The sequence below is a fragment of the Rhinatrema bivittatum genome, chromosome 2 (genome assembly GCF_901001135.1).
Source record: "Rhinatrema bivittatum chromosome 2, aRhiBiv1.1, whole genome shotgun sequence".
Classification (NCBI taxonomy): Eukaryota; Metazoa; Chordata; class Amphibia; order Gymnophiona; family Rhinatrematidae; genus Rhinatrema; species Rhinatrema bivittatum.
In genome coordinates, this window is record NC_042616.1 from 821,678,208 (window position 1) to 821,705,572 (window position 27,365).

General features: G+C 43.8%; 1 protein-coding gene across 4 annotated transcripts in view; it reads left to right on the forward strand.

The window, feature by feature from the left end:
- The window catches only part of MAPK15 (mitogen-activated protein kinase 15), a 362,466-nt gene that overhangs the window by 324,933 nt on the left and 10,168 nt on the right, over positions 1 to 27,365 (forward strand). For all 4 annotated transcript variants that reach the window (XM_029592333.1, XM_029592334.1, XM_029592335.1 and 1 more), the window contains one exon: positions 5,961 to 6,134. In XM_029592333.1, coding sequence (XP_029448193.1) covers positions 5,961 to 6,134 — 174 coding nt within the window. The remainder of the gene's footprint in view (positions 1 to 5,960; positions 6,135 to 27,365) is intronic.

A 27,365-nucleotide genomic window follows, 5' to 3' on the forward strand; every position in this document is an offset into this window, starting at 1 on the left:
CCTACCTTTTTTTCCAGGCCCGTTTCCAATCCAGGAGAGCAGGCTCTGCATACCCTTGACTGCAAACGAGCTCTAGCATTCTACCTAGACCGTACAGCTGCCACAGGGAAAGCACTCAATTGTTTCTCTCTTTCCACCCTAACAAATTAGGGCAGCCTGTGGGTAAGCAGACTCCCTCCTCCTGGTTGGTGGACTGCATATCCTTTTGCTACCAGCAAGCGGGCATTCCATTTCAAGACCGTGTTAAAGCACTCTGAGAGGGCCATGGTGACTTCAGTAGCACACCTACGCTCGGTGCCGCTTCCTGTCATTTGCAGGGCTGCCACCTGGCGTTCTCTCCACACCTTTGCAGCCCACTATTGCTTGGACAAAGCCGGAAGACAAGATTCCATCTTCGGCCAATCTGTCCTGCGTAACCTATTTCCAACGTGACGTACCTACGCCCTTCCACCTGCCCGGTGGGGTTCAGGATGCCCTCTACCAAATTCCACCCCAGTTGTGCCTCTTGCACGCCTTTGGGTACATTTGGTGCATGTTCGGACATCCTCAGCTCGGTACTCACCCATATGTGAGGACTACCATCCTGCTTGTCCTGTGAGAAAGCAAATGTTGCTTACCTGTAACAAGTTTTCTCACAGGACAGCAGGTTGTTAGTCCTCACGAAACCCGCCCGCCGCCCCACGGTGTTGGGTTCGTAACATTTTATTATTTTATTTTTCGGCACTGCCTGTAGCTTTTAAATAAGACTGAAGGGGGACCCATGCTGGCTGCAGGGTTAGTGCCATGCTGGGCATGCCCAGTAGGGGCCAGTCAAAGTTCTGGAAACTTTGACAAAAGTGTTCCATGATTGGGCTCAATCCTGTGATGTCATCCATGTGTGAGGACTAACATCCTGCTGTCCTGTGAGAATACCTGTTACAGGTAAGCAACATTTGCTTTCTCTATTCCCCCCACTACCACCACATCATCTCCTCTTCTCTGTTCCCCCCACTACCACCACATCATCTCCTCTTCTCTATTCCCCCCACTACCACCATATTATCTCCTCTGTTCTCCCCACTATGACCACATCATCTCATCTTCTCTATTTCCCCACTACCACCACATTGTCTCCTCTTCTCTAATCCCTCCCCACTCCCATTACAGTATCTTCTCTATTCCCCCACTACTGCCACTGTATCTCCTCCTCTCTATTCCCCTTCCCCACTAAGACAACATTAGCTCCTCTTCTCTATTCCCCCCACTTCCACCACAGCATCTCCTCTTCTCTATTCCCCAGTACTACCACAACAGTTTCTCATCTTCTCTGTTCTCCCCCACTACCACCATATCATTTCCTCTTCTCTAATGTCTCCGTTTTATTTTCTCTTATCCTCCAGCTGTTATAGAGTTCACAATCTGTTAGCGAATCTGTTGGCGAGTTAGCATCTGATATGCTGGAGTTGGCAATCTGTTAGGGAGTATGGGTGGACCCCTGGACCCGTGGCAGATGACCACGCCCCCGGGGGAAGATCCCGAGAGGGACCACCGGTCAGGTTCAGAGTTTGGAGACAGACACACACTAGATCTTTTATTAAACCATATAAGAGAACCATCAGAGGTGGCAGTAGTGAGCTGAAGTGCCCGGCAGGGCTGTAGTCCCTCAGATACTGGAACAGTGAACCCTGGAGGTTGAGCTGTTGAGAAACTGAAGATAGTGAGTAGGCAGGGTATGCAGAGTTCAGGTAAGGAACCTTGATAGAACACTCACACAATGGTCTCATAGAAGCCCAGGAGTTGGAATGAATAGGCCCTCGAGGAGCGAGTACCTGGTTCCAGGGAAAGCTCTGAGAGAGCGATAGTAACTCACTGATGTAGTTGGCAGTGATCACTTCCAGGCAGAAGAGAGTACGGAGCAAGTCTGGGAATGAGGGCCCTCGAGGAGCGAGTACCGGTTCCAGACTGTAACCTGAAAAACAAAGGAGAGAGCGAGGCCCCCAAGGAGCGGGTACCCCTGGTAAGTCCAAGGAGGCAGAGTAGCTTAGGTAGAGTAACCTTTCCCTTGCTAACTCGATCTGTTAGCAAATTCTAAGACCTTATATATCCGTAGCGGATGACATCATCTCAGGGGAACGCCCCTGAGGTTCGTGCCATCGCCGGTACTTCTGTCGGGGCCGCCAGGAAACATGGCGGGTTGCAGCGTCTGGCCGGTCCGGGGACGCCGGAGGACTTCGGCAGAAGGACGCCGCAGCAGCCAAACTTCCCGCGGGTGAAGCAGGAGGCGCCAAAGAGGTAAGAAGGGTGGAGAGAGGGCGTCGGGAAGCGACAGTCACAACACCAGCCTTACACGTTTTTCTTCCTTTGATTTTTTTCATTCCCTCCCTTTCACGAGCATCCTCCTCGTACTGTGATGCGTCAGACCACGGCTTCTCCCCCACTGTTCCATTTAGCTTGGGCCTGGGCATTTCTTCTTATACAGCTTCTGATGCCTAGTTACTGACTCTCTCCCTGCTTGTCATCGGATGTAGCAACCTATAAGTGGGCCTCTCCTCCCACTTTCTTTTTTGTATTTATTTTATTTTGTATCCTGATATTCTGATAACAATAATAGCCATTTATTGTATCACTATAAATAAGAGCATATAAAAACATAAAAAGTTTAAAAAAATATTTAAAATAAATCAAAATATAAAAATGTAAATAAAATAAACACAAGTCATGTCTACCATAAACGTTCATAAAAGACAACACTTAACTTAAAAACCTCACTTTCTTCTAGCATGACTGCTCTAATAAAAAAAAAAAAAAAAAAGACATCCTTTATTTATTTATTTTATTTAAACGTTTTTCTATACCGTCATTAAGTTATTTACCATCATAACAGTTTACAATACGGCACGTGTAGTGGAGATTAGCTCAAAATTTTACAAAGGGGGTTCCAATAGAATCTGGTAACAAAGATTAAAAGCTATTTGGTTAATGACATGGAATTTCCAATGATGAATGACTTCATTCATGGCATTACGGATTATTGACTACGATTATCTGTGTTATAAAAAATAATTTCCAGGTATGTAATTGGAGATTATGTGTTAGGTGCTCTATTCCTGCTCTTCCTTACTTATTTACGCTGTTCTCTTTGTGAAAGGCCTGTTTGAAAAGCTAGGTTTTGAGGTTTGTTTTAAATAGTTTAACATTTCTCTGGAGTCTTAGCTCGAGGGGCATAGTGTTCCATAACATGGGACCATCCAGTGATAGTGCGCGTTCCCTGACCTGTGTAAGCCTTGATGTCTTTACTGATGGAATGGTTCAGAGAGCTTTGTTTGCTGATCTTAAATTTCTGTGAGGTACGTGTACTCGAAGTGCTCTGTTCAGCCATTCAGCTTTTTTTCGTCATAGATCAATTTGTGTATTATGCAAAGTGCTTTGAACTGAACTCTTTGTTCGATGGGTAGCCAGTGTAGATCTGCTAGTGTATCTGTGATGTGGTCTTTATTGCTTTTGCCAGTGAGAATTCAAGCTGCTGAGTTTTGTAATATTTGCAGTGGTCTTATTGTCGTGTAAGATATACCAAGCCACACTGCGTTGCAGTAGTCAGCGCTAGCAAATATTAGTGAATGAAGCACAGTGCGAAAGTTTGGCAGAGACAGTAGTGGTTTTAGTTTTCTAAGTACCATAAGTTTAGCATAGCCTTCTTTAACCTTTAGTGCTATGTGCTGTTTGAGGTTTAGCTCTGTCTTATTTTGACGCCGAGGTTGCGTGCCTTCTCTGCTAAATTGATTTTTTGGTTGCTATTGAGTATTATTTGAGTTTGTGTTATGTTAGAACATAAGAACATAAGAAATTGCCATGCTGGGTCAGACCAAGGGTCCATCAAGCCCAGCATCCTGTTTCCAACAGAGGCCAAAACAGGCCACAAGAACCTGGCAATTATCCAAACACTAAGAAGATCCCATGCTAGTGATGCAATTAATAGCATTGGCTATTCCCTAAGTAAACTTGATTAATAGCCATTAATGGACTTCTCCTCCAAGAATTTATCCAAACATTTTTTGAACCCAGCTACACTAACTGCACTAACCAAATCCTCTGGCAACAAATTCCAGAGCTTTATTGTGCATTGAGTGAAAAAGAATTTTCTCCAATTAGTCTTAAATGTGCTACTTGCTAACTTCATGGAATGCCTCCTAGTCCTTCTATTATTCTATTATTGTTCATATTCTTTCTTTCTAGGTATAGGTATTCAGTTTTATCAATGTTAATTACCAACTCCATTTAGTTCAGTAGTTGTTTTATCTACGATGGTGGGGGTGGAAGGGAAATAGAACCAAAAAAGTTATTTAAAGGGACAAGAGTAGCAGAAAAGTATGGGAAAAAAAAAGTGTGAAAGCTTGCTGGGCAGACTGGATGGACCATTTGGTCTTCTTCTGCCGTCATTTCTATGTTTCTATGTCAAGATATATGATGGCTAAACTTATTGTTTTTTCAATGGTGTCCTCTGTTGGTAGGATTAATTGAATGTCATCGGCGTATACTTAATGTATGATTCCTAGCCCTGCGAGAAAATGGCATAGTGGAAGTAGATATATGTTAAATAGTGTTGCTGAAAGTGCCGATCCCTGTGGAATTCCGGTTTTTAGGGTTATTTTTTCAGATAGAGTATTATTAATTTGTACTTGGAATATTCTGTTGCTAAGATACGACCTCTCCAAATGATCTTCTAAGTAATCAGGTTTTAAAAGCTTTTTTAAAAGTTTGGTATTTTGACTGCAGTTTTAATTCAAATGGAATAGAATTCTAAAGATTTGATCCTGCCCAGGATTCTGCTCTTTTCCTGACTTTACTCAATTGCGCAGACCTGACTGAAGAAATACTTAAAAAACCTTTGTTTGCTGATCGTAAATTGTGCTGTGGAGTGTGAATCCGCAGAGTTGCATTCAGCCATTCTATTTTCTCATTATTTAGTGATTTGTGGATTAGACAGAGAACTTAGTACTCGATCCTAAATTTTATTGGTAACCAATGCAATTCCATCAAATTAGATATAATATGATCATATTTTTTAACATTGGTTAGGACTCTGGCTTCAGCATTCTGTAGCAGTTGAAGTGGTCTCAAAGAATTATTCAGAAGGCCTACGAGTAGAGCATTATAATTCTTCAATTTGGGGATTATCAATGCCTGTAACACAGTCCTGAAATCGTCATCACTCAGTTCTTGCTCCCGTTACTCTATGGCGTATCACACCTTGTTGGCCTGGGGGACTGATTACGAGGAGCAGGACATAGGGGAACCTTTGTCCACTGGGCCTTGGAAACCTCTCCAGCTGCAGATTGGAATAATGTAAATCTTTCTCTGCAGGCCAGATCTGCCTGGGGAAAGGAGATATATGGCTGTCCAGAAAAACAAAGTCCTTTGGGCAGTTCTGGCCCAATGGCCAGTAGTGGGGGAATGGCCATTGGCCCAGAACTGATCTATAGTAATGGCAAGAAATATTTATGTTAGGAAAGTAAGAGGAAAAGGGAATTGATACTGTTCTCCAAAGAGTTAGCTGAAAATGTAACCGTGAAACGATCAGCATTAAAAAAAAGTACTGTGATCTCAAAAAGAAGAAAGCAAGGAAAAATATCTGGTAAAGGTGAAAGAGACTGGGAAAAAGCATTCAGGATGATAAAGTAGGGTGAGAAGACTTTTTCAGGTATATGAGTGAAGTAAGGAAGACCGAGAGCAGAAGAGGAAAAAGCAGAAATGCTAAAGTGAATGGAGAAGGGTACATACGGGAGTGCGGTGGATACCACACCACTTAGAGTGGAGACTTTTTGGATAGACAAAGTCATGGGGTCATGGGATACATCTAAGTGTATTCAGGGAACTCAGAGAGGTTCTGTTCAATAGATTTCCCCTCACCCTCTTTCACTGACATATTACCCCCTCAATCACAATCTTTGTCTATTTCTTACGGTTAATTATCTTTTCTACAGGGTCAGCAAGGTACAAAAGGACCAGATCACCGCTTGAGGTCTGCACCTCTTGCAAGGACAAGATCGTTTCCACTGTCACACCAGGCTCAAGCTGCTGCCGCCAATAATCTCCTGACACGGAAGGAGTCCACCCTCCACGGGGGGGTATCTGTTGCTGCAAGCAGTTCTAGACTGGTAAGTGAAATCATGGCAGCAAGGCATTGTACAGATGTCAGGAATCAATCAGAATTTCAGTACATTATTTTCTTATTTTCCTTCGTTCATTGCGAATAAGAGAGAACACGCAGTCTGCTAGAACTCCTGAATTCTAAATCTTACAGATGTGCCCAGAAACACCCTCCCCCAACCCACATTTCTTAGTGTCTCAGTCCTTGTTCTGATAGATATTTCTAAGGGGAGAGTCGTCATTAACGGGTTACCCATTAAAAGTTACTCTCCTAGCATTAGAAACATCATGTCACATAAGTTAGCACATTAGAGCTCCTAAGAGTTAATGCGTTTAGGGGTAGATTTTAAGAAATTGCGTGCGGGCGTCCATGTTGACGCGTTATCCGGCGCGCGCACATAGATGCCCAATTTTATAACATGCGCACACAGGAGCGCGCATGTTAAAAAAAAATCGGGGGTCGGTGCACACTAGTGCATCTTGTGCGCGCCAACGCCCGCGGCCTTCACCCGTTTTCTCCCAGGCCGCTTCAATTTAGGAGCGGCCTGGGAGGGAACTTCCCTTCCCCCTACTCGATCCTTCCCGCCCCAGCCCTATGGTAACCCGCGCCCATTCATTTAACTTACCGTTTGCAACTGCCTTGGGGCAGGTGCAGGTTGCGCGCATGGGCACCCTGCCAGCACGCGATCTCCCGGCACAGCGGCAAATGGCCGCTGTGCTGGGGACCTTTAGCTCCGCCCCATGACTGCCCCACCCCTCCCCCACCCCTTTTTCGAAGCCCCAGAACATATGCATGTCACCGGGCGTTTTTAAAATAGGCCTGGTGTGTAGGCATTTTAAAATCTACCCCTTATTGAGCTCAGTTAATTATTATGAAATCAGAACCACTCATATATATTTATAAATATATATATATATATATATATACATACTCGGTCAGAGAGATATTCTCTAAAGAAGAATATATATTTATTTTATATGAGAAAGTATACAATTAAATTTGATTGATAAATTTAATTGATTAAGTCAGATCAATTCAGACTAACAGGGTCTTTTATCAACTCATGTTATGGCATTTTCGCATGCGTTAAGGCATTTTTCCATGTGAAAAACGCCTTAACGCATGCGAAAAGCACCATAACGCATGGGGCAATGCAAATTTTTAAAAGGGGAGGAAAACTTGCCTGAGGTACCAGATTTCCTTGGGATCTAGGCCAAGGCAGGCAAGTGCAGCCCTCTCTGAGGCCTTGCCTGCAGACTATAGATCTGATAATGCCTCTGAAGAGGAGGAATTGACAGATTGACAGAAAGAAGGAAGTCCTCTCCTTCACTTGTTTTGTTAGGAGAATACTGGAGACAGAGGATGAGACTAGGACCAAAATGCTGGGCATCCTTTAGTCTGAGGAGCCCCCTAAGGAGGTCATGGCAGTCCCAGTACTCAATATCCTTCAGGAGGTGAAGATGAGATTGAGGGAAAACTCCCTTTCTGTAGATCCCATAAACAGGAAAACAGACACTCTCTTGTCCAGAAGGCTCCTGAATTCAGAAAGAGGCAGTTATTGCTCCAATCTGTGATGGTCGAATTAACTCTCAAGAGGGCCAAGAGGCATAGAACTCGTACCTCAGTGCCTCTGGGGAATGAGTCTAGGACCATGGACAGTGTGGGCACTCTTGGCAGGAAAGTGTTTCAGAGAGCTATGCTAAATGCCTGCATAGTATCCTACCAGTTCTTTGTGGTCCCATATATGTAGGACTTATTTACTTATGTTTTATTTCATTAAAAGTATTTTACTATACTGCTTTCCTGAAATACATTAATTCAATGCAGTTAAAATAATTCTATGCACATAAAATAACATAAAAATATAAAAACATCAATCATATAATCAGACAAACAGGTGCAGTGTGCTGCGGCAGTCAAAAAAGCAAACAATGTTGGGAATTATTAGAAAGGGAATGGTGAATAAAACGGAAAATGTCATAATGCCTCTGTATCACTCCATGGTGAGACCGCACCTTGAATACTGTGTACAATTCTGGTCGCCGCATCTCAAAAAAGATATAATTGTGATGGAGAAGGTACAGAGAAGGGCAACCAAATGATAAAGGCGATGGAACAGCTCCCCTATGAGGAAAGACTAAAGAGGTTAGGGCTGTTCAGCTTGGAGAAGAGATGGCTGAGGGGCATATGATAGAGATGTTTAAGATCATGAGAGGTCTAGAACGAGTAGATGTGACTCGGTTATTTTCACTTTCGAATAACAGAAGGACTAGGGGTCATTCCATGAAGTTAGCAAGTAGCACATTTAAGACTAATCGGAGAAAATTCTTTTTCACTCAACGCACAATAAAGCTCTGGAATTTGTTGCCAGAGGATGTGGTTAGTGCAGTTAGTGTAGCTGGGTTCAAAAAAGGATTGGATAAGTTCTTGGAGGAGAAGTCCATTACCTGCTATTAATCAAGTTTACTTAGGGAATAGCCACTGCTATTAATTGCATCAGTAGCATGGGATCTTCTTAGTGTTTGGGTAATTGCCAGGTTCTTGTGGCCTGGTTTGGCCTCTGTTGGAAACAGGATGCTGGGCTTGATGGGCCCTTGGTCTGACCCAGCATGGCAATTTATTATGTTCTTATGTTCTTAAACAATCATAAGCACTCCCCTTTATGCACCCCTTCGTGCAACCCTTGGTGCTACCTTTTTTCATTTTTGTTTTGGTTTTTTTTTTTCTTTTTAACTTCTATGTTTCTTCCACTTTTGTTTACCTTTCTCTTTTTTTCATAGTTATCATTCATTGTTAACAATTTTCATTGTTATTAATGTTAAATGTATTTGACAAAGGTAACTTTTTTCCTGCATCTCCTGTTTTAATGTAAACCGGTATGATTTGTATATTATACAAGAATGTCGGTATATAAAATTAAAAATAAATAAATAGAAAGTTTCTCATGAAATCTCATCACACAGTAAACACCAACCCAACCAGAAGATTGACTATATCTATATCCTATCTCCCCTGCCTCTCCTCGCTTCCAGGGTGTACATTTTCAGATTCTTCAGCTTCTCCTCATTAAGTCTTCCAGTACAGACCCCACACCATTGTTGTTGCCCTTCTCTTGACCACCTCCATCCTGTCTCTATCATTTTTGAGATATGGTCTTCAGAACTGAACACGGTACTCCAGGTGAGGCCTCACCAAGGACCTGTACAAGGGCATCATCACCTCCATAATTCCTGCTGTTTATTCCTCTCTCTATGCCACCCAGCATTTTTCTATCTTTGGCTTTCACCCTGTTCTATTGCTTCACTGTCTTCAGATCACCAGATACATAACAGTGTTTCACTCCCCAACCAATACAGTTCTTTTGGAATAAAACACCCCAGATGCCTGGCTCTGTACTTCTTTACATTGAATCCCAGCTGCCAGATCTTTGACCACTCTTCAAGTTTTCTTAAATCACTTTTCATTTTCTGTCGCAGATCTTTAGTATCATCCGCAAATAAACAAACTTTACCTTCTTTCCCTTCCGCAATATCACGCAAAGATATTGAACAGAACTGGTCCAAAAGCTGATCCCTCTAGCATTCCACTTAGCACAGTTCTCTCTTCAGAGTAAGTTCCATTTACCATTGCACGCTGTCTCCTGTCTGTCTGTGTATGTGGGCATACGCGCGCTTGTTTTAATGTTACCCTCTTAAAATGCACTTATGCGTGTAAAACCTACTGACAATTTAATGGCATGTGTTATAGCAATTTTCAAAAATTCACTTACATGCATAAGGTGCATTTACGTGTATAAAACCCAGTTTTAGGCATGTAAATTCTTTTGAAAATTACACCTTAACCAGTAAATCTGGTTCTACAGTTTCGACCAATAACGTTAATAAAGTCATTCAAAATAGGAATGAGTAACTGTTTAGAGGATCTAATAATCCACTAAGGGCAGGATTCTAGCAAACGAGATTAGCTTTACCTCAGAAAATAGATTAAGCGCTTCAGAACAAGATACCTGCCAGTATGTATGTATTTATTTATTTATTTAGAGTTTTTATATACCGACCTTCTCGATATACATAATTGAATCAGGTCGGTTTACATAGAACAAAACTTTCGCAAGTAAGGCGATACATTAAACAATAAAACAGAGTATTGAACTAAAGAGTACAGCATAACATTAAACAATAAACGGCGAATAGAATAATAAAACGTAAATCAATAAATATTAAATCTTATGTATAGATATATATATATAAATGTATATATATAAATAAATATATAAAATAAAAAATGACTATACATTTATTTATATTCTGCTTTTTGACACTTCAAAGCAGATTACATTCAGGTACTGTAGGTATTTCCCGAATCTCCAAAGGGTCATTCATCAAGCCACATTAGGGCATTAGGATGCGATAAATGGGGTCGAACGTGTCGACTGTTAGAAAGCAAAAGCTAGAAAATTATGCAAATGAGGGATTCCTACTACAGTTTGCTGGAAAATAACACGGGGTTTAATGTGAGAAATAGCAACACTTTCTTTTTTTGCAGCAGCAGCAGAGGGGAAAAAAGTCATTATCATGGATCGTGGCTATTATCGCACTTGATTAAAAAAATAAAATAAAAAAGGCCTTCTCTGACACACCTACACAGCCCTGCTGGCCCATTAACAGCTTTTGTTACCTCCCCTGTCTTCCTAAAGCTACAGTGTTAGGAGGAATTATACTGGTAGTGGGATACTGGCTGCTCTGGGCTTCTCAACAACAACAAAAACTACTAGAACAGGCAAGGGAGGTTCCAACGTCTCCTCGAGAAGTACCCACACTGGAGCCCCGCCAGTGGAGTACCCTGGCCCACGGCAGGCGTTGCCATGCAGGAGAGCACGCAGGCAGTACAGGGAGCGCATTTTTCATCCACGGGGATGCCAGAGGAACATGTGGTTATGAGGTATCACCTGAGCTCTCAGGCTATCATGGAATTATATCAAGAACTCGGAGAAGATCTGGAGCCAGTCACTATACCAGGCCTCACCAAACTATCGTGTGCCCTGCATTTTATGGCATCTGGGTTCTTCCAAACAACAGTCAGGGTCATCGGGGGGAATGTCCCAAATGTCTTTTTCCCTCTGCTTGAGGCAGGTCATAACAGCTATATGTGGCTGCATTAATCATTACATAAGATTGCCTCATGAAAGGCAAACTTGCTAGACTTGAAGAGAGGTTTTGTGCCATTGTCAACTTTCCTAATGTTCTGGGCGATATTGACTCATCCCACCCTGTGTCAGGGAAGAGATCTACTGCAACAGAAAACTCTTCCACTCCATCAATATGGAAGTGGTCTGTGACACTTGACTGAGCATCCTCGACATGGTCGCCAGCCAGCCGGGAGCTGCGTGTGATTCCGTTTCACTTAGGTAATCTGGCCTCATAGGTAAGAGACTGCTTCTTTCTATAGTCCCTCTACAGCTGTGTTTACAGCAAACACCACTGACTTGCAGACTGTCGGGAATATGACTGCATCAGTTACATGACAAGTGGCTTGCACCGTTAGATCTACAAGTCATAGTTTCAGGGCCCAGCTTTCTTTCTTCATGCCGTAGAAGCCTGCTAATGTTGCGTGCCCATCCAATGCAATTTCCACTAAGGTCAGTGTGTGACTGAGCACTTCAGACTTGTTACCTTTAAGCAAGTGGCATTCAAATCCTCCCTCTTCGAATTGTTGAAATGTCACTTGTCAACCACATTATTTTTGTGAGTACAGTACAGGGACTTCCAGCTCATGTGTGCCCTGTTAGTGCTCTTTCAGCCAGGATGTCAGCCACAGTTTGTCTTGACAATCATATGGGTACACGGGTTCATTTGAAGCTGAGAGCTGTGCATTTTGGCTCAATCCTAGTCACTGTGTCATGTCAGACAAATATATATCTCTGGAGAACATACTGCAGAACAGCCAGCAACGTGCATAATCCTACCACGAGGTTGATGTCTTTCTGCAGTGACATGTGTGGCAGCTGTGATGTATAGTTTTAATGTTAGAGGAGTACAAGAAACGGGTAGCGATAGCATGGCTATGAGTGACATGGACACATTGTGTAGGAATCCCAGTGCTATTTTCATTCAGGAAGGTCTGACACAGTATAAGCAACTGCTATAGTGTACATATATTGTCACAGTAAAAGGCGGCATGGACTTTGGGTTCAGAACTAGCCTTTTAAGGCTTGCATCAAGCTACAGCTTAGCTTCTAGTGTGCAATAGCATGCTCTGGGGTAGGAGTGATATCACAAAGTCATGGTGGGGCAGTTCTCTCTATGCCACAGGAGATTCAGGCTATGGTTGAAGGACCTGGCTTCTCACACCCAACACACCAGCAGAGAATAGACACGAGACCTTATGTTCTACCCGTTGTGTCATAGAATGCACCTTCGGAATTCTCAAAAGTAGATTTCGCTGTTTGGACAAAATGGAGGGAACTTTAATGTATGCCCCACCCAGATTTGCTGAGGTCATGCTGCTTTGCTGTATATTCCATTATCTGGCTCTATGGTACAGTATCCCAGTAGCCATCTTTCCAGATTTACCTGAGGATCCCCCATATCCCCCTGCAGAAGCTGTGGAGATCACATGGACTGGCAGCCAGCTTCGGTAAAGCTTCATACAATGCTACTTTGCCTGTTAGTCCTCATCTACTCCTTCCCCTTCCATGGAAGAGAGCTCAGCAGAATGGTTGGAACTGGTCTCTTCTCTATCTTTCTTTTACTTATAGGTCCTCTGTCTGGGTTAGTGTGTAATAGACAGTAGTAGACAAATTAGACACTAAATAAACCAAACACCAAAGTTATGTGAATGGCCTAATGTATTCATATAGACTGTCAGTCCAAAAGTGTCATGTCTCTCCATAGTGTTTGTGTAGGACTCCCAACACAGTGTTCATAGCTTGCCATAGGTTCTGTCTTCTTGCCCGCCTGGGATATGCCTTAGACCCTGTCCTAGCCCTCACATGTTGGCGAGGTAGTCTTATAGGTATGATGGAACTCCAGGAGGGCCTAGAATATGGAGCCAACTGCTCTAGCAGTCATTGAAATAAATTACAAGTGGCTCAGCAGCTTAAAGGCATAGCATGAAGCTACAAGTTGACAGCAAGCTAACATATCTTATAAGGATTGCATACTTCCTTGCTGGGCCCTGCTACACCTATATAAGCAGTCAACTCTCATGTACAGATGGTGAGGACCTTGGCCCTTGGTCTGCCATGTTGGTTATGTTAGCTGCTCAGGGAGGCTAGTCAAGGATGCAGGACTGACTATCCGAAGGCTGCATTGGGAATAGGATGGTGTCATGCCTTCACATGTTGTTAAAAGTCACAATAACAGCCCTCATCTAACTAGATAAACGACGCTTGACCGACGTGCCGCAAATGCGCAGTAGAGAGCAGCTCTACTGCGCATTTGCGGGCGAGCACGTCGGTCTTAGGCAGCGTCAGGAAAAAAAAAACATGGCGGCAGCGGGCGGCGGTGGCGGGCGGCAGCGGCCAGTAGCGAGGGAGGGAGGAGAGAGAGAGAGAGGGAGGGACGGACTGAGTGGGAGGGAGGGAGTGGGAGGGACGGAGAGAGAGAGTGGGAGGGAGTGACTGAGTGAGAGGGAGGGACTGAGTGGGAGGGACTGAGTGAGAGGGAGGGAGGGAGGGATTGAGTGAGGGGGAGGGACTGGGAGGGAGGGACTGAGTGAGGGGGAGGGACTGGGAGGGAGGGACTGAGTGAGAGGGAGGGAGGAGTGGGTGAGTGTGTGGGAGGGAGGTAGGAGGTGGGGAAGAGTGAGGGGAGAGGGAGAATGAGGGGGAGGTGAGAGTCAGGGATGTAAGTGGAAGGGGGAGAGGGAGAATGAGGGAGAGGTGAGAGACAGGGATGTGAGTAAGTGGAAGGGGAGAGGGAGAATGAGGGAGAGGTGAGAGACAGGGATGTGAGAAAGTGGAAGGGTAAGAAGTTGTGGAGCAGAGAAAAGGGAGTGGAGGAGGGCTGAGGGGGAGGGGATGGGATTGAAAGAGGGTGGGGAGTGACTGAGGGAAGGGGAGAGAGGTGGGAGTGACTGAGGGAAGGGGAGGGAGGTGAGAGTGAGGGGAAGAAGGCAGTGGGAGACAGAGGGTGAGTAAGACTGAGTGGAGGAAAGGGGAGGAGTGAACGAGGGGAAGGGGGAGAGAGGGAGAAAAAGTGTAGAAGGTGCTGTGTTAGAAAATGGACTGAAAACAAAATGTAATGTAGCCCGTTTTAACGGGCTTAACGGCTTGTACAGTAATAAAACAAAAGGTTCACCTTATTGAATCTATGTGAATCAATGACCTATGTGAAGTTTGGGATTGCCACAGTATAGGACATGTGCTTCCCAAAATGCTACAAGTGAAGGCCTGCTATGTGAGCAAGGCAAGCTGTGTTAGAAGCTATTAACCTAGCCTGACATTTCCCAGGTAGCCACTGGGATATAGTGAGATGTCAAGGTCCAGCAATGCCCTTTGCCTATCCAGCTCAGGTCCAGTTGGGTTGTTCTGCTTTATATAGGTTCATAGAAAATCTATACAATAGTTTGTTCTGCTTGCTAGTAGCAGTTAAATTCCTTATCCTGTCTGCAGCCACCCTTAAAGCAGAAAGGCTAAGGATTCCAGGGGAGACAAGCTAGCAGAATGGTCATTTTCTAAGCTGAGTAGCAACCTTTCAGGTTTTTTCAGGTTTAAGGCCCATGCTTATGCACATGGCTGCCCTGACTTGTGGCCAACAAAGCTGAATTGCTGTCCTATGGTGTTTGATAGGCATGTGCATCATTTTTGTGACAAATTAAAATATCGTTCGATATTTCTTAATTTGTCATTTATCGGCACAACCGATAAACGATCACATTTCCCATGATTTTTTGGAAAAAAATCGTTTTTCGGTTTAGTGCGTGCTAACGGGTTTGTGCTAGCGCGCAGTAACGTTAGTGCGCGCTAAACCGAAAACGATTCTATATGAAAAAAAATGCCGATCCGCGGGAATACGAACTTTTTCCCGCGGCTACATGAAACCGAAAGCGGAAACGATCGGGCACCCGATGCACATCTCTAGTGTTTGAGCATTTTTGAGTTAGTGGATATCGAGATCAAAGCAGATGTGCTGATATAATCTTTCATCAGCTCTGTGCATAGCATGAAGGCTAGAGAAGGTGTTGTCAGCTGATGACTTCATGAGCCACCCACAATCCTCTTTCTGAGGCCTGCCACATGTGTAGGCGGACAGCTCCCAGAGGTATCTTCTGCACTTTCAGTCTTATGTAGGAACAGCTGAGGGATGGAGGGGTCCATGTCTGTAATAGGTATACATGCTTCCAACAGATGCCTGTCAGGCTGCCAGATGTAGACAATCTTCTGTGAGGAGCAATTATTCTATCTCATTAGCAGATAGGGACAAGCTTGGCACAGACATCATTGATGGTTGATGACGAACAGGCCAGGAACAGCAAAAAGTGCTGATGTCGCCTGTAAACAAAAATGTCCTAACCAGTGTGTGTGTCTGTGTCTGTATTAGCCTCTGTCTGTATTTGTATCTAGAGGTGATACTGGACTTGTAGTTATTTCCCTTATTTATTTATTTAAAATCTTTTCTATACCGTCATTCAGTATATTACCGTCACAACGGTTTACATAGAGGCACATATAGTAAATTGTACATGTTTCTGTTCCTAATATTGGGGTGGGGCCTTGTAAGTTCGGTAACATAGTTTCATAATAAAGGCTATATGTTCAGTGTTGTTTAATCTGTCCTGTGACTACAATAAAATACTCATTTATACATTTCAATTAAGGGTGTAGTAAACAAACCATGACGTACATACATATACTGTGCTAGTGCTGTATAAAGATTTTGTGTGCACAGCTTTCAGCGTTTCTCTCTTTCTCGCTCTCCTTGTGAAGAGCCATGTTTTTAAGCTCTTTGTGAAAGTCTTGAAGTCTCTCTGTAGTCTTACCTCTGTGGGCATGGTGTTCCCTAGAATCGGCCCGGCCAATGATAGTGCTCTTTCTCTGACTATACTATAGAGCGTGCACTGGCTTTGCTCACAATCAGTCCTGTGCTGCCACTTTTTTACAATCACGCATTGTAGCAAACATTCCCCCTTGGCCTGACACTGTTTATTCATTCAGTCGAGAGGGGTTGTGTGAAAATTGGCAGCCTCAGAGCTCAGATAAGCTGAGCCAGTTTGCTGGATAAGTTGATATTTTCCTGTGGTGTACATCCCCCCGGCACCTGAGGCTCTCTCTCCCAGTACTTGTAGTGGGCGTTTTGGTTTTGGGGGATGTTCCTGGTTGGAAGAACTTCAGCTGCTGGGGAGGCTGTGGTGTTTTGGGGGGGGGGGGGGTGTGATTTAGATGATGCAATCTTATTTTGGGGTGGAGGGAAGGGGAGGGTAAATGGCAGCCTCACGCCAGGAACTTTAATTGGTCGGGGGAGGGGTCGGGGCAGGGGAGTGCCACGACCCCTATTTTATCTTCTCATTTTCTAGACAGCGGCCTACTTTCCCATTTATCTGTAGAATATTTCCTGCTAACCAGATAGTGAGCCTGCCACACAAGCAGCATCACTTTAGGCTTACTCTGCCACATGTTCATAAATCCTGCCTTATGTAGCTGCATATGTTTTGGGTGCATAGATTAGGTAGCACTTTAATCCTGCTGATTATAGGGCACAGGTTCTGCTGCTAACTGGAGCCGCATCAGTTGTCCACTACCCAGCCTAATGATTATGCACCTCTGTCTACTTGCAGTCTGCTAGAAGACTGTGCCAGCTGCTGTGTGACATCTGCAGAGGAGTCGTGGAGGATAGAGAGAGAGCAGACAGTGATGAGACCTGGTGTTGCTTAGGACCAGGCAGATTTCACCAGACTGGCTCCTACCCCTGCCCTGCCTTGCGTTGCTGATAAGAACATGCCATACTGGGTCAGACCAAGGGCCCATCAAGCCCAGCATCCTGTTTCCAACAGTGGCCAATCCAGGCCATAAGAACCTGGCAAGTACCCAAAAACTAAGTCTATTCCATGTTACTGTTGCTAGTAATAGCGGTGGTTATTATCTAAGTCAACTTAATTAATAGCAGGTAATGGACTTCTCCTGCAAGAACTTATCCGTTTCTTTTTTAAACCCAGCTACACTAACTGCATTAACCACATCCTCCGGCAACAAATTCCAGCGTTTAATTGTGCGTTGAGTGAAAAAGACCTTTCTCCGATTAGTTTTAAATGTGCCCCATGCTAACTTCATGGAGTGCCCCCTAGTCTTTCTACTATCCGAAAGAGTAAATAACCGATTCACATCTACCCGTTCTAGACCTCTCATGATTTTAAACACCTCTATCATATCCCCCCCTCAGCTGTCTCTTCTCCAAGCTGAAAAGTCCTAACCTCTTTAGTCTTTCCTCATAGGGGAGCTGTTCCATTCCCTTATCATTTTGGTAGCCCTTCTCTGTACCTTCTCCATCACAACATACCTCTTTCCTAAGGGTGATCAAAGGGGTAGGAGCCAAGCTGTTGAAGTTTGCCTGGTCCCAAGCACCAGCAGGCCTCATCACTGTCTGCTCTTGGGCAATGGGAAATCTCTATCCTCCACGACTCCTCTGCAGTTGTCACACAGCAGCTGACATGGTGTTCTCAGCAGGCTGCAAGTAGATGACATTTTTAAACTGGTTTTTTTTTTAGTGCCTTTTAAATGGAGAGAGGACACAAGTAAGTGACCCAAAGTAATCTGTTTGGGGATGATTAGTATCACATCCCCAAGCACCACCCAAGATTTACATCTATACTATGTACTTCTGGGCTTGGATCCTGCAACTGCATATTTCTGTTCACTAGTGACGAGCAAGACCCAGTGCTTTATGTACTTTTCAAGTATGCTTCAGACTAAAGAGTTAGTGCTGACAGCATTAGGTGCTAGACCTAGAGAGAAGTCCCATTGTTTGGTCAGAGGTGATAGATCTTTACAGTGGAAGAGGCCGATAGTTTGTTACCGATGCACTATGACATTAGCATAGCAATACAACTTATTGGACACCAGAGTGAAGACATTGCTGGAGCATTTCTACATCTATTCTACCAGACAGCACATTGAGGTGAACACTAGCTAGATAGTGCCCATCTCACATACATGCCCATGTACCCAAGAGTTAGCTAAGAGTATGCTCTCTGGAAAAGGCAACACAAGCCACTTGGGAAGCTCCACAGTAAGGAGTTTCCTGTTTTGCTGTCTTCCTTGGGAGTATACAATGAGCTTTCAGTTTTAGAGCCTAGGCCATATGGTCTTGCATGTGAGAAATATGCCTAGTTGGAATGGCCAATGGCGATCTAGCATGCAAAGTCAAGTGGATCCCAAACCTTTTACTTAGTGATCCCTTAAGACAAAAACCACACAATGAAAAGACAAACCAGAGAGTGAAGTTTCAAAGCATGTGACCACTTTATTAAACAATAATTGTAACCAGATTCAAAGCAAGTCAACGTCTTTGGTAATCACATTGTGCAAGGACAAGATATCAAATAGCACATGACATTGTAACTGAAATGACCAGCACATTTAGTCGACACATATTTAAATTGTTAGAAATGGCAATATGACATATATATATATATATATATATATATATATATAGTATTATGATCTTTTCCTTTAGCAAAATTTATTTATTTATTTCTTTAAAGATTTTATATACAGACATTAGTGTGGAACATCATGCTGGTTTACATAATAACTGCGAGCAGGTGGAAATGACAATGAACAGGAGGGGGGGAGGGGAGAAAAACAACAAAAACAGAGAGGCCGAAGGGGCCGGAAGAGTAACAAAATGCATATAGAGAATAAAGTACATGTTGATAAAATATCATCATGAAAAAAAAAATCTACTGCAAAGAATCTAGAAAGCGGAAGTGGCAACCCAATAGCTACAGTACAGTTCTAATGTTAGAGCTGATGTCAGCACAACTATGTGATGGCAAGCAAAGGCCGAGACAGTCAAAGGGCCGTAGCAGGACCAGGACCAGTCAGCGCTGCATGGTGTTGTTTCCGCGGCCGTGGCACCCTACAACCACGGCCCCCTACCTGATTCGCGGCATTCCTTCACCACGGGAGCCCCGGGGGAGGGCTCCGACTCGGGCCATCGCGCCTGCGCGGCCTCCGGTGCTGCTCGTTGCAGGGAAAGCCGTCCTGCTCCCCCCAGCGGCATCTCCCCTCCGCGGGGGAAATCCAAAATGGCCACCGCCATCCTTAGGTGCGAGGCCGCACCTCCTCCACAGATTTAAAGGGACCCATTCCCTTTAAATGGCTTCACCTGTTCTCTATCAGCCAGAGCAGGGGAAGTATAAAAGGCAGCTTCCTCTGCTCATCCAGTGACTTGGCAGTGTCCTCCAGCACTGTCTAGTCTGCTTGCTTCAGTGAGTTCCATGAGCTTTGGATCCTGTTCCTGTTCCGTCTTGGTGTTCCCGGTTCCTGACTTCGGATTGGCTTTCGGTGATTCTCTGGTGTATGACTTCGGATTGGCAAGCGGTGATTCTCTGGAATGTGACTTCGGACCGGCAAGTGGTGATCCTTCGGCGTGGACTTCAGACTGGTGAGCGACGACCCTCTGGCATCTGACCTAGGACTCCTTCCAGACTACCGTCTCCAAGGGCCCGCCTAAGTCCCAGCGGCCCGGGTCCCTCTGGGCTCCTCCCAGGGGGACCACGGGCTTCCAGGGCGAAGCTCCAGTCAGCCCTTGCACCGACACCTGACCTCTCAAAGGTCCACCTAAGACCCAGCGGTCTGGTTCCCTACCGGCTCCTCCTGGGGGGACCACAAACTTCCAGGGGTGAAGAGACAGCTCCTCTTCTCATCTCATCCTCCGTCTCCACAGTCGTCTCAGCCCCCAGTCCCAAGGATCAGCTGTCCCCGTCTTCTGCTCTGCCTCGCCACCCGACGAGAGAACCTACGGATCCTCCGAAAGGTATACCATCCTCCCGTCGGCCAAGGGTTTACAACCCCGAGCATAACACATGGAGGCAGCAGGACCAGGGCCAATCAGCCCTGCATGGAGGCAGTAGGACCAGCATGTAGGCAGCAGGACAAGGACCAGAGAGCACAGCATGGAGGCAGTAACTCTTGGAGGAGAAGTCCATTAACTGCTATTAATCAAGGTTACTTAGGGAATAGTCACTGCTATTAATTGCATCAGTAACATGGGATCTTCTTAGTGTTTGCGTAATTGCCAGGTTCTTGTGACCTGGTTTGGCCTCTGTTGGAAACAGGATGCTGGGCTTGATGGACCCTTGGTCTGACTCAGCATGGCAATTTCTTATGAGATGAGGCAGCAGCAGGATAAAATGAGATGACACACCAGCACAGATGCAGCAGCAGGATCAGATGAGACACCAGCATGGAGCTAGCAGCAGGATGAGATAAGCTACCAGCATCAGGACCAGGAGATGAGATATGATGAGAATAGACAGCAGCAGGACCGTGACTGAAGACCGCATCAAGGGGGCAGGACTACGGACAGAGCATAGAGGAGGGCATTACAAGTAAGCAGTAGGTCAACACCGGGAGACAGTAGGCCATCCCCATCAGCAAGTCAGCATAGGAATTCTGTAGAAAGGATGGGCTCAGCCGTTTTCTTCCATCTAGCCGGTACATGAATTCTGTAGTGAGGACTGCCTCGCTTGTTTGGACAAGTCATCTTTGAATAACATTTTGGACTCTTTACTACTTGGGGCCTTAAGGGCCTTTTCCTCTATGGGGCTTGTGATGCCTGGGAGGATGGCGATGGCACAGGTGGAGGCTCCTGCAATCATTTTTAAATGATTTGGGGTATTTTATTTTTATTTAGACATTTTATATACTGTTCCATGTGTAGATCACAACAGTTTACAAAGTTACGTACATAACTTAACTCAACAATCAAACAAAGACTGGTACAGTGGAGGTATTCATAGTCAGGCATTGATATCTATCAAGAGAAATTTTCTAGTACATATTAAAATTGATTTAGTAGATAAGGCTAAGATTACGAATACTTAAAATGAAATGATTGTTTTCACTTTTTAGTTAGTGTGAGTAGTTTTGAGAATCTTGCATTCTCTCATTTGTTTTATTCTTCATGATTTGATTATTATTTTTGTCCTTCTTGTGTTGTGGTTCTGTATATTCTGATGTTTTTAAGTTAAATCATATGTGTTTTTGAATAGCCATGTTTTTAGTTCACGTTTAAATTTCTATCTGGTAAAATGCGTAACATCTCAGAAAGAGAATTGCAGAGGTTTGGACCTGCTATTGAAATCATTTGATCTCTTATTTGTGTCAGATGTGTGCACCGTAGAGTGGGAATAGATAATAGTCCTTTATTTTGAGATTTTAGTGTTCATTGAGGATTGTACGGTTGTAGCGTCATGCCTAATAAGATGTTGAATATTATCGTTAAAACTTTATAGCAAATTCTGGATTGTACTGGTTATTACTGTTGTCCAATTGTTGATGGAGGGAAGAGACTGTGGTTAGGCCCTGTGCAAGAGCTGCTTTCTGTGTCTGCAGGGCCTGGGTTTGACGGTTATGAGCCCTCTTTAACCGCATCAGCTCTGCCAATATATGGTGCAGGTGGAGCCCATGCCTCCTCTCAATGCGGTTGAGTGTGTCATGGACTGTCCATTCCGGTGCTACGGTTGAGGCACTGTCTGTGGCTCCAAAGCTGACATGTCTGGGCTGATGGGTTGATCTTGCTGGGTGTCTCGTGCATCCTGCTTGTAAAGTGGCATGTTGGAGGCAGATGGGAACTAGCTAGCTTGGTCCAATGGCATCAGGCTGGAGAGGTTTAGGCTCATTTCAAGTGGAGCGATGAGCCAATGAGTGGAAGTAGCTGGTGCTCTTCTGGTGGCTGCTGCAACTGCTCCTCCTCCTCTTGTGCCTTTATGTCGTGGTAACAGTGAGCCACCTGCTCTCTGGTCCTCTTTATTCCGCTGAGCCGGGATATGCCCTGGCGATGGTGTACCATATCTGGCCCTTGGCTGCCCTGGTTGTCTTCGCAGCATGGTTCCAAAAACAGAATGATGTAATTCTTGAGGACCCTGGCGATGGAAATCTCATTGTCCTCGATGCTGAACTTGTATGCATGAAGACTAGTCTGATTTGCTGCCTGGCTGCTGTTTCTGGAGAGGTGTAACTTTCCTTGCTCTCACTACTACTTCCCAGTCCCCTCCCTTCCTCATCCCCCCTCCTGTACCTGTCCTGCCAGCTCTCGACTAGCCCTACCCTACCGTCCTCTTCCTCCAACACTTTCCTGCCTATCCCCCTTCCCACTCCCACCACCTCTTTTCCCTTCCCTCCTCCCTATCTCTACTCCTCTACCTACTCCTACTAATCCTCCTCCTATAATTCCTGCCATCTTTCTCCCTCCTCTTCTCACACCTCTCCCCATACCTTCTATGCCCCATCTTCTCCACCACACTGCACTCATCACCACCATCACTACTGAACAGTAGTAAATCACCTGGACCAGATGGTATGCACCCCAGGGTGCTGAAGGAAATAAAAAATGAAATTTCAGATCTATTAGTAAAAATTTGTAACCTATCATTAAAATCATCCATTGTTCCTGAAGACTGGAGGATGGCTAATGTAACCCCAATATTTAAAAAGGGCTCAAGGGGCGATCTGGGAAACTACAGACCGGTTAGCCTGACTTCGGTGCCAGGAAAAATAGTGGAAAGTGTTCTAAACATCAAAATCACAGAACATATAGAAAGACATGGTTTAATGGAAAAAGTCAGAATGGCTTTACCAAAGGCAAGTCATGCCTCACAAATCTACTTCACTTTTTTGAAGGAGTTAATAAACATGTAGATAAAGGTGAACCTGTAGATGTAGTGTACTTGAATTTTCAGAAGGCGTTTGACAAAGTTCCTCATGAGAGGCTTCTAGGAAAAGTAAAAAGTCATGGGGCAGTTGGCAATGTCCTTTCGTGGATTACAAACTGGCTAAAAGACAGGAAACAGAGAGTAGGATTAAATGAACGATTTTCTCAGTGGAAGGGAGTGGTCAGTGGAGTGCCTCAGGGATCTGTATTGGGACCCTTACTTTTCAATATATTTATAAATGATCTGGAAAGAAATACGAGTGAGGTAATCAAATTTGCAGATGATACAAAATTGTTCAGAGTAGTTAAATCACAAGCAGATTGTGATAAATTGCAGGAAGACTTTGTGAGACAGGAAAATTGGGCATCGAAATGGCAGATGAAATTTAATGTGGATAAGTGCAAGGTGATGCATATAGGGAAAAATAACCCATGCTATAATTACACAATGTTGGGTTCCATATTAGGTGCTACAACCCAAGAAAGAGATCTAGGTGTCATAGTGGATAACACATTGAAATCGTCGGTTCAGTGTGCTGCACCAATCAAAAAAGCAAACAGAATGTTGGGAATTATTAGGAAGGGAATGGTGAATAAAACAGAAAATGTCATAATGCCTCTGTATCGCTCCATGGTGACGACCGCACCTTGAACACTGTGTACAATTCTGGTTGCCGCATCTCCAAAAATTTCATCGGCCACCCCCCCGCTCCTTTTCCCTTCTCCTTCCCTTCTCGCTCCCTCCCTCTTTTCCTCCCCCCTGCACCAGCATTTATCTGTACATACGTGCTCTTGCCTCCTTCATACTGTAAATAAGTTCCATATGCTAACTTCTTAAGTGCACATGCCTCCTTAACATTGTTTATAGTTCACTTGCTTATCTAACCCTAACATGAATGCAAAGTGGTAACTCTGCTCGTTGACTCTCTTCACCTGTACTTTTGTATATTATTTATTTATTTATTTTTAGATTTTTATATACCGGTGTTCCTATATGAAATAAAGATCACATCGGTTTACATTGAAACAGAACATGAAAATTGCCAAAAGGCATTACATAGAACAAGGTTATGAAACTTGGAACAGAGTACATAAGTTCAAAATTTAACAATAACGTTGTAACATTGATGACCAAAAGATAAAGGAAAGAAAAATACTTAAACAATTAAGTTGACAGGTCTTATTGAGCATAAAAATAATAACGTATAAGTGAGAAAGTCTCAAGTGTCCTGCAGCAAGAGATTAGATACCGAAGTAGGTAGTGGTATGGAAAATGGGGGTTTGTGAAGAAGATATGCTCTTGCTGGTTGGAGGGGAAAAAATGATGATCATGGTCCTGGAAAAGCTTGGCTAAAGAGCCAGGTTTTAAGGTTTTTTTTTTGAATGAAGAGTGGCAGAGCTCAAGCCGAATGTCTGGTGGGAGCGCATTCCATTGAATGGGGCCTGCTGTAGATATGGCACGTTTATAATGCGAGGATTTTGTTGAAGGTACATAGAGTGTGCCTTTATATGCTCCTCTGATGGGTCTAGAGGAGGAGTGAGGGCGTAGTTGGTTACATAATTGAAGAGGAGAGATATTGTGAATGGATTTATGAATTACGGTGAGTACTTTATATAGGATCCTTTGCTTTTTAGGCAGCCAGTGGAGGAGCTTGAGAATGGGGGTGATGTGATCTCTTTTATTCGTATTGGTAAGGATTCTGGCTGCAGAGTTCTGTAGCATTTGGAGGGGTTTGATGGATGAATATGGAAGGCCAAAGAGAAGCGAATTGCAATAGTCGACTTTTGATAGAATAATGGCTTGTAGGACCATCCGAAAATCATTGAAATAAAGAAGAGGCTTCAATTTTTTTAAGACTTGTAACTTATAAAAACAGTCTTTGGTGGTTGTGCTTATGAATTTTTTAAAATTGAGCTGATTGTCTAGCATGATACCTAGATCTCGAACATGTGGTGAGTGATTTAATATGGGAGTGGATGAGTTGAGTAGGTCAGCTGGATTTAGAAGTTTGATGTTGATGTCTTGATTGATGATTAGGATCTCAGTTTTGTTATTGTTAAGAATGAGGCAAAGGCTGGAGAGAAGATGATTGATCTGTTGCAAACAATTGTTCCAGTGAGTCAAGGTTTTTTGTAAGGATTCTGAGATTGGGATGAGTATCTGGATGTCATCCGCGTAGAGATAGTGAGTTAGGTTTAGTTTAGTAAGTAGATGACATAGAGGTAAGAGGTAAATGTTGAAGAGGGTAGGGGAAAGGGAGGAACCCTGAGGGACCCCCCGGTTGGAAGGGATCGGTTGTGATTCTTTGTTGTTAATCTTTACTTTGAATTGTCTATTTGCTAAGAAGGATTTGAACCAGCTGAAGACTGTTCCTTTAATGCCTATATCTGCCAGACATTTTAATAGAGATGAATGATTGACAGTGTCAAAGGCTGCAGAGAGATCTAGTAGTATCAAAAGATGTGGTTGTTTTTTGTCCATATTAGATAGAATAGAATCGGTAAGAGAGATAAGGAGAAATTCAGTGCTTAACGATTTCCGAAAGCCATACTGGGAAGATACAAGAATGTTGTTTTCTTCCAAATATTCAGATAGTTGTTTATTGACTATCTTTTCCATAAGTTTGGCGATCAATGGCAGATTAGCTATTGGGCGGAAGTTAGCTGGATCTGTGGTTGGAAGGTTAGGTTTTTTAAGTAGAGGTTTGAGAATGGCTAATTTAAGTTGGTCAGGAACTAGACCCTGGGAGAGAGAGCAGTTAATGATGTCTGCAATTGGTTTTGATATGGAGTTTCTTATTGCGATGAGAAGGTTAGTAGGAATTGTGTCTAAGGGATGAGATGACGGTTTCATTTTTTTAAGTATGTTTTCTATCTCAAGTGCTGAAGTGGTCTCGAAAGTTTCCAGCGTTGTATTTAGTTGAGGTGAGGTAATGTGAGGGAATGGGGGATATGAAAAAGATGATGAGAAAGAGATAGTCAGTTTGTCAATTTTATCCTTAAAGTATTCTGCTAGTTCTGATGCTTTGTTGAGTGCTTGATCATCAGGAATGGTAGGAGGTGATGGTTTAGTGAGAGCTGAAACGTAGGAGAAAAGTGCTTTTGAATCAAATATGAAATGATGTATTTTTTTTGAGAAAAAATCTCTCTTTGTTCTCAGTATGGTGATCCTATAAGCATTGAGGGAGGTTTTATAAATAGCTAATGTTGTGGGGGATGGGTTTCTCCTCCAAGTGTGTTCTTTATTTCTTAGCTCTTGTTTAAGCAGCTTCAGTTCTGGGGTGAACCAGGGTTTCCTGTTGTCTGGCGAAGGTTGTACTACTTTTGTGATGGAAGGGCAGGTAATGTCTGCAATCTTTTTGGTGATGTTGCACCATGAGGTGGTGGCTGTAGATGCGTTGGAGAGATCGAGATGTAATAATTCATTAGTGAACTGATTGATGAGAAGGTCTGTAGAACAAGGTTTCCTGAATTGAATAGTGTTTTTTGGGAACGAAAGTGGAGGATGTTGTGAAAGCTTGAAGGTCGTGTTGATGATTTGATGGTCCGACCAAGGGACAGGTGAACATGTGATTGTATTTGTGTTTGAGATGCACTGATTAATGAAAATAAGGTCTAAAGTGTGACCTGCTTTGTGGGTAGGGGTTTTTATAATTTGTGTGAAGCCCATGTAGTTGAGAGCTGAGAGCTGAGAGTAACATTATCCAGTTAGCCCTCTTTCCTCGTTCATTGTAATTTCCTTTCTCAGTTACTTGTAAACCGACATGATGTGTCCTACGAATGCCGGTATAAAAAAGTGTTAAATAAATAAAATAAAATAAAAATAGTTGCAATGGAGAAGGTACAGAGAAGAGCGACCAAAATGATAAGGGGAATGGAACAGCTCCCCTATGAGGAAAGACTAAAGAGGTTAGGACTTTTCAGCTTGGAGAAGAGATGGCTGAGGGGGGGGATATGATAGAGGTGTTTAAAATCATGAGAGGTCTAGAACAGGTAGATGTCAATCGGTTATTTACTCTTTCAGATAATAGAAAGACTAGGGGCCACGCCATGAAGTTAGCATGGGGCACATTTAAAACTAATCAGGGAAAGTTCTTTCTCACAGGACAAGCAGGATGGTGGTCCTCACATATGGGTGATATAATCAGGATGGAGCCCAATCACGGAACACGTTTGTCAAAGTTTCTAGAACTTTGACTGGCACCTACTGGGCATGCCCAGCAATGCCCTGACCCTGCTTCCAGCAGGAGTCCCCCTTCAGTCTCTTTTTTTCCGTGCAGCACTAGCCACGTGGGTTAAGGAGCTCTCCTGAGATTCCTGACAGGAATTTTCCTCACGGAACTTCTTCAAAAATGTTCAAAATA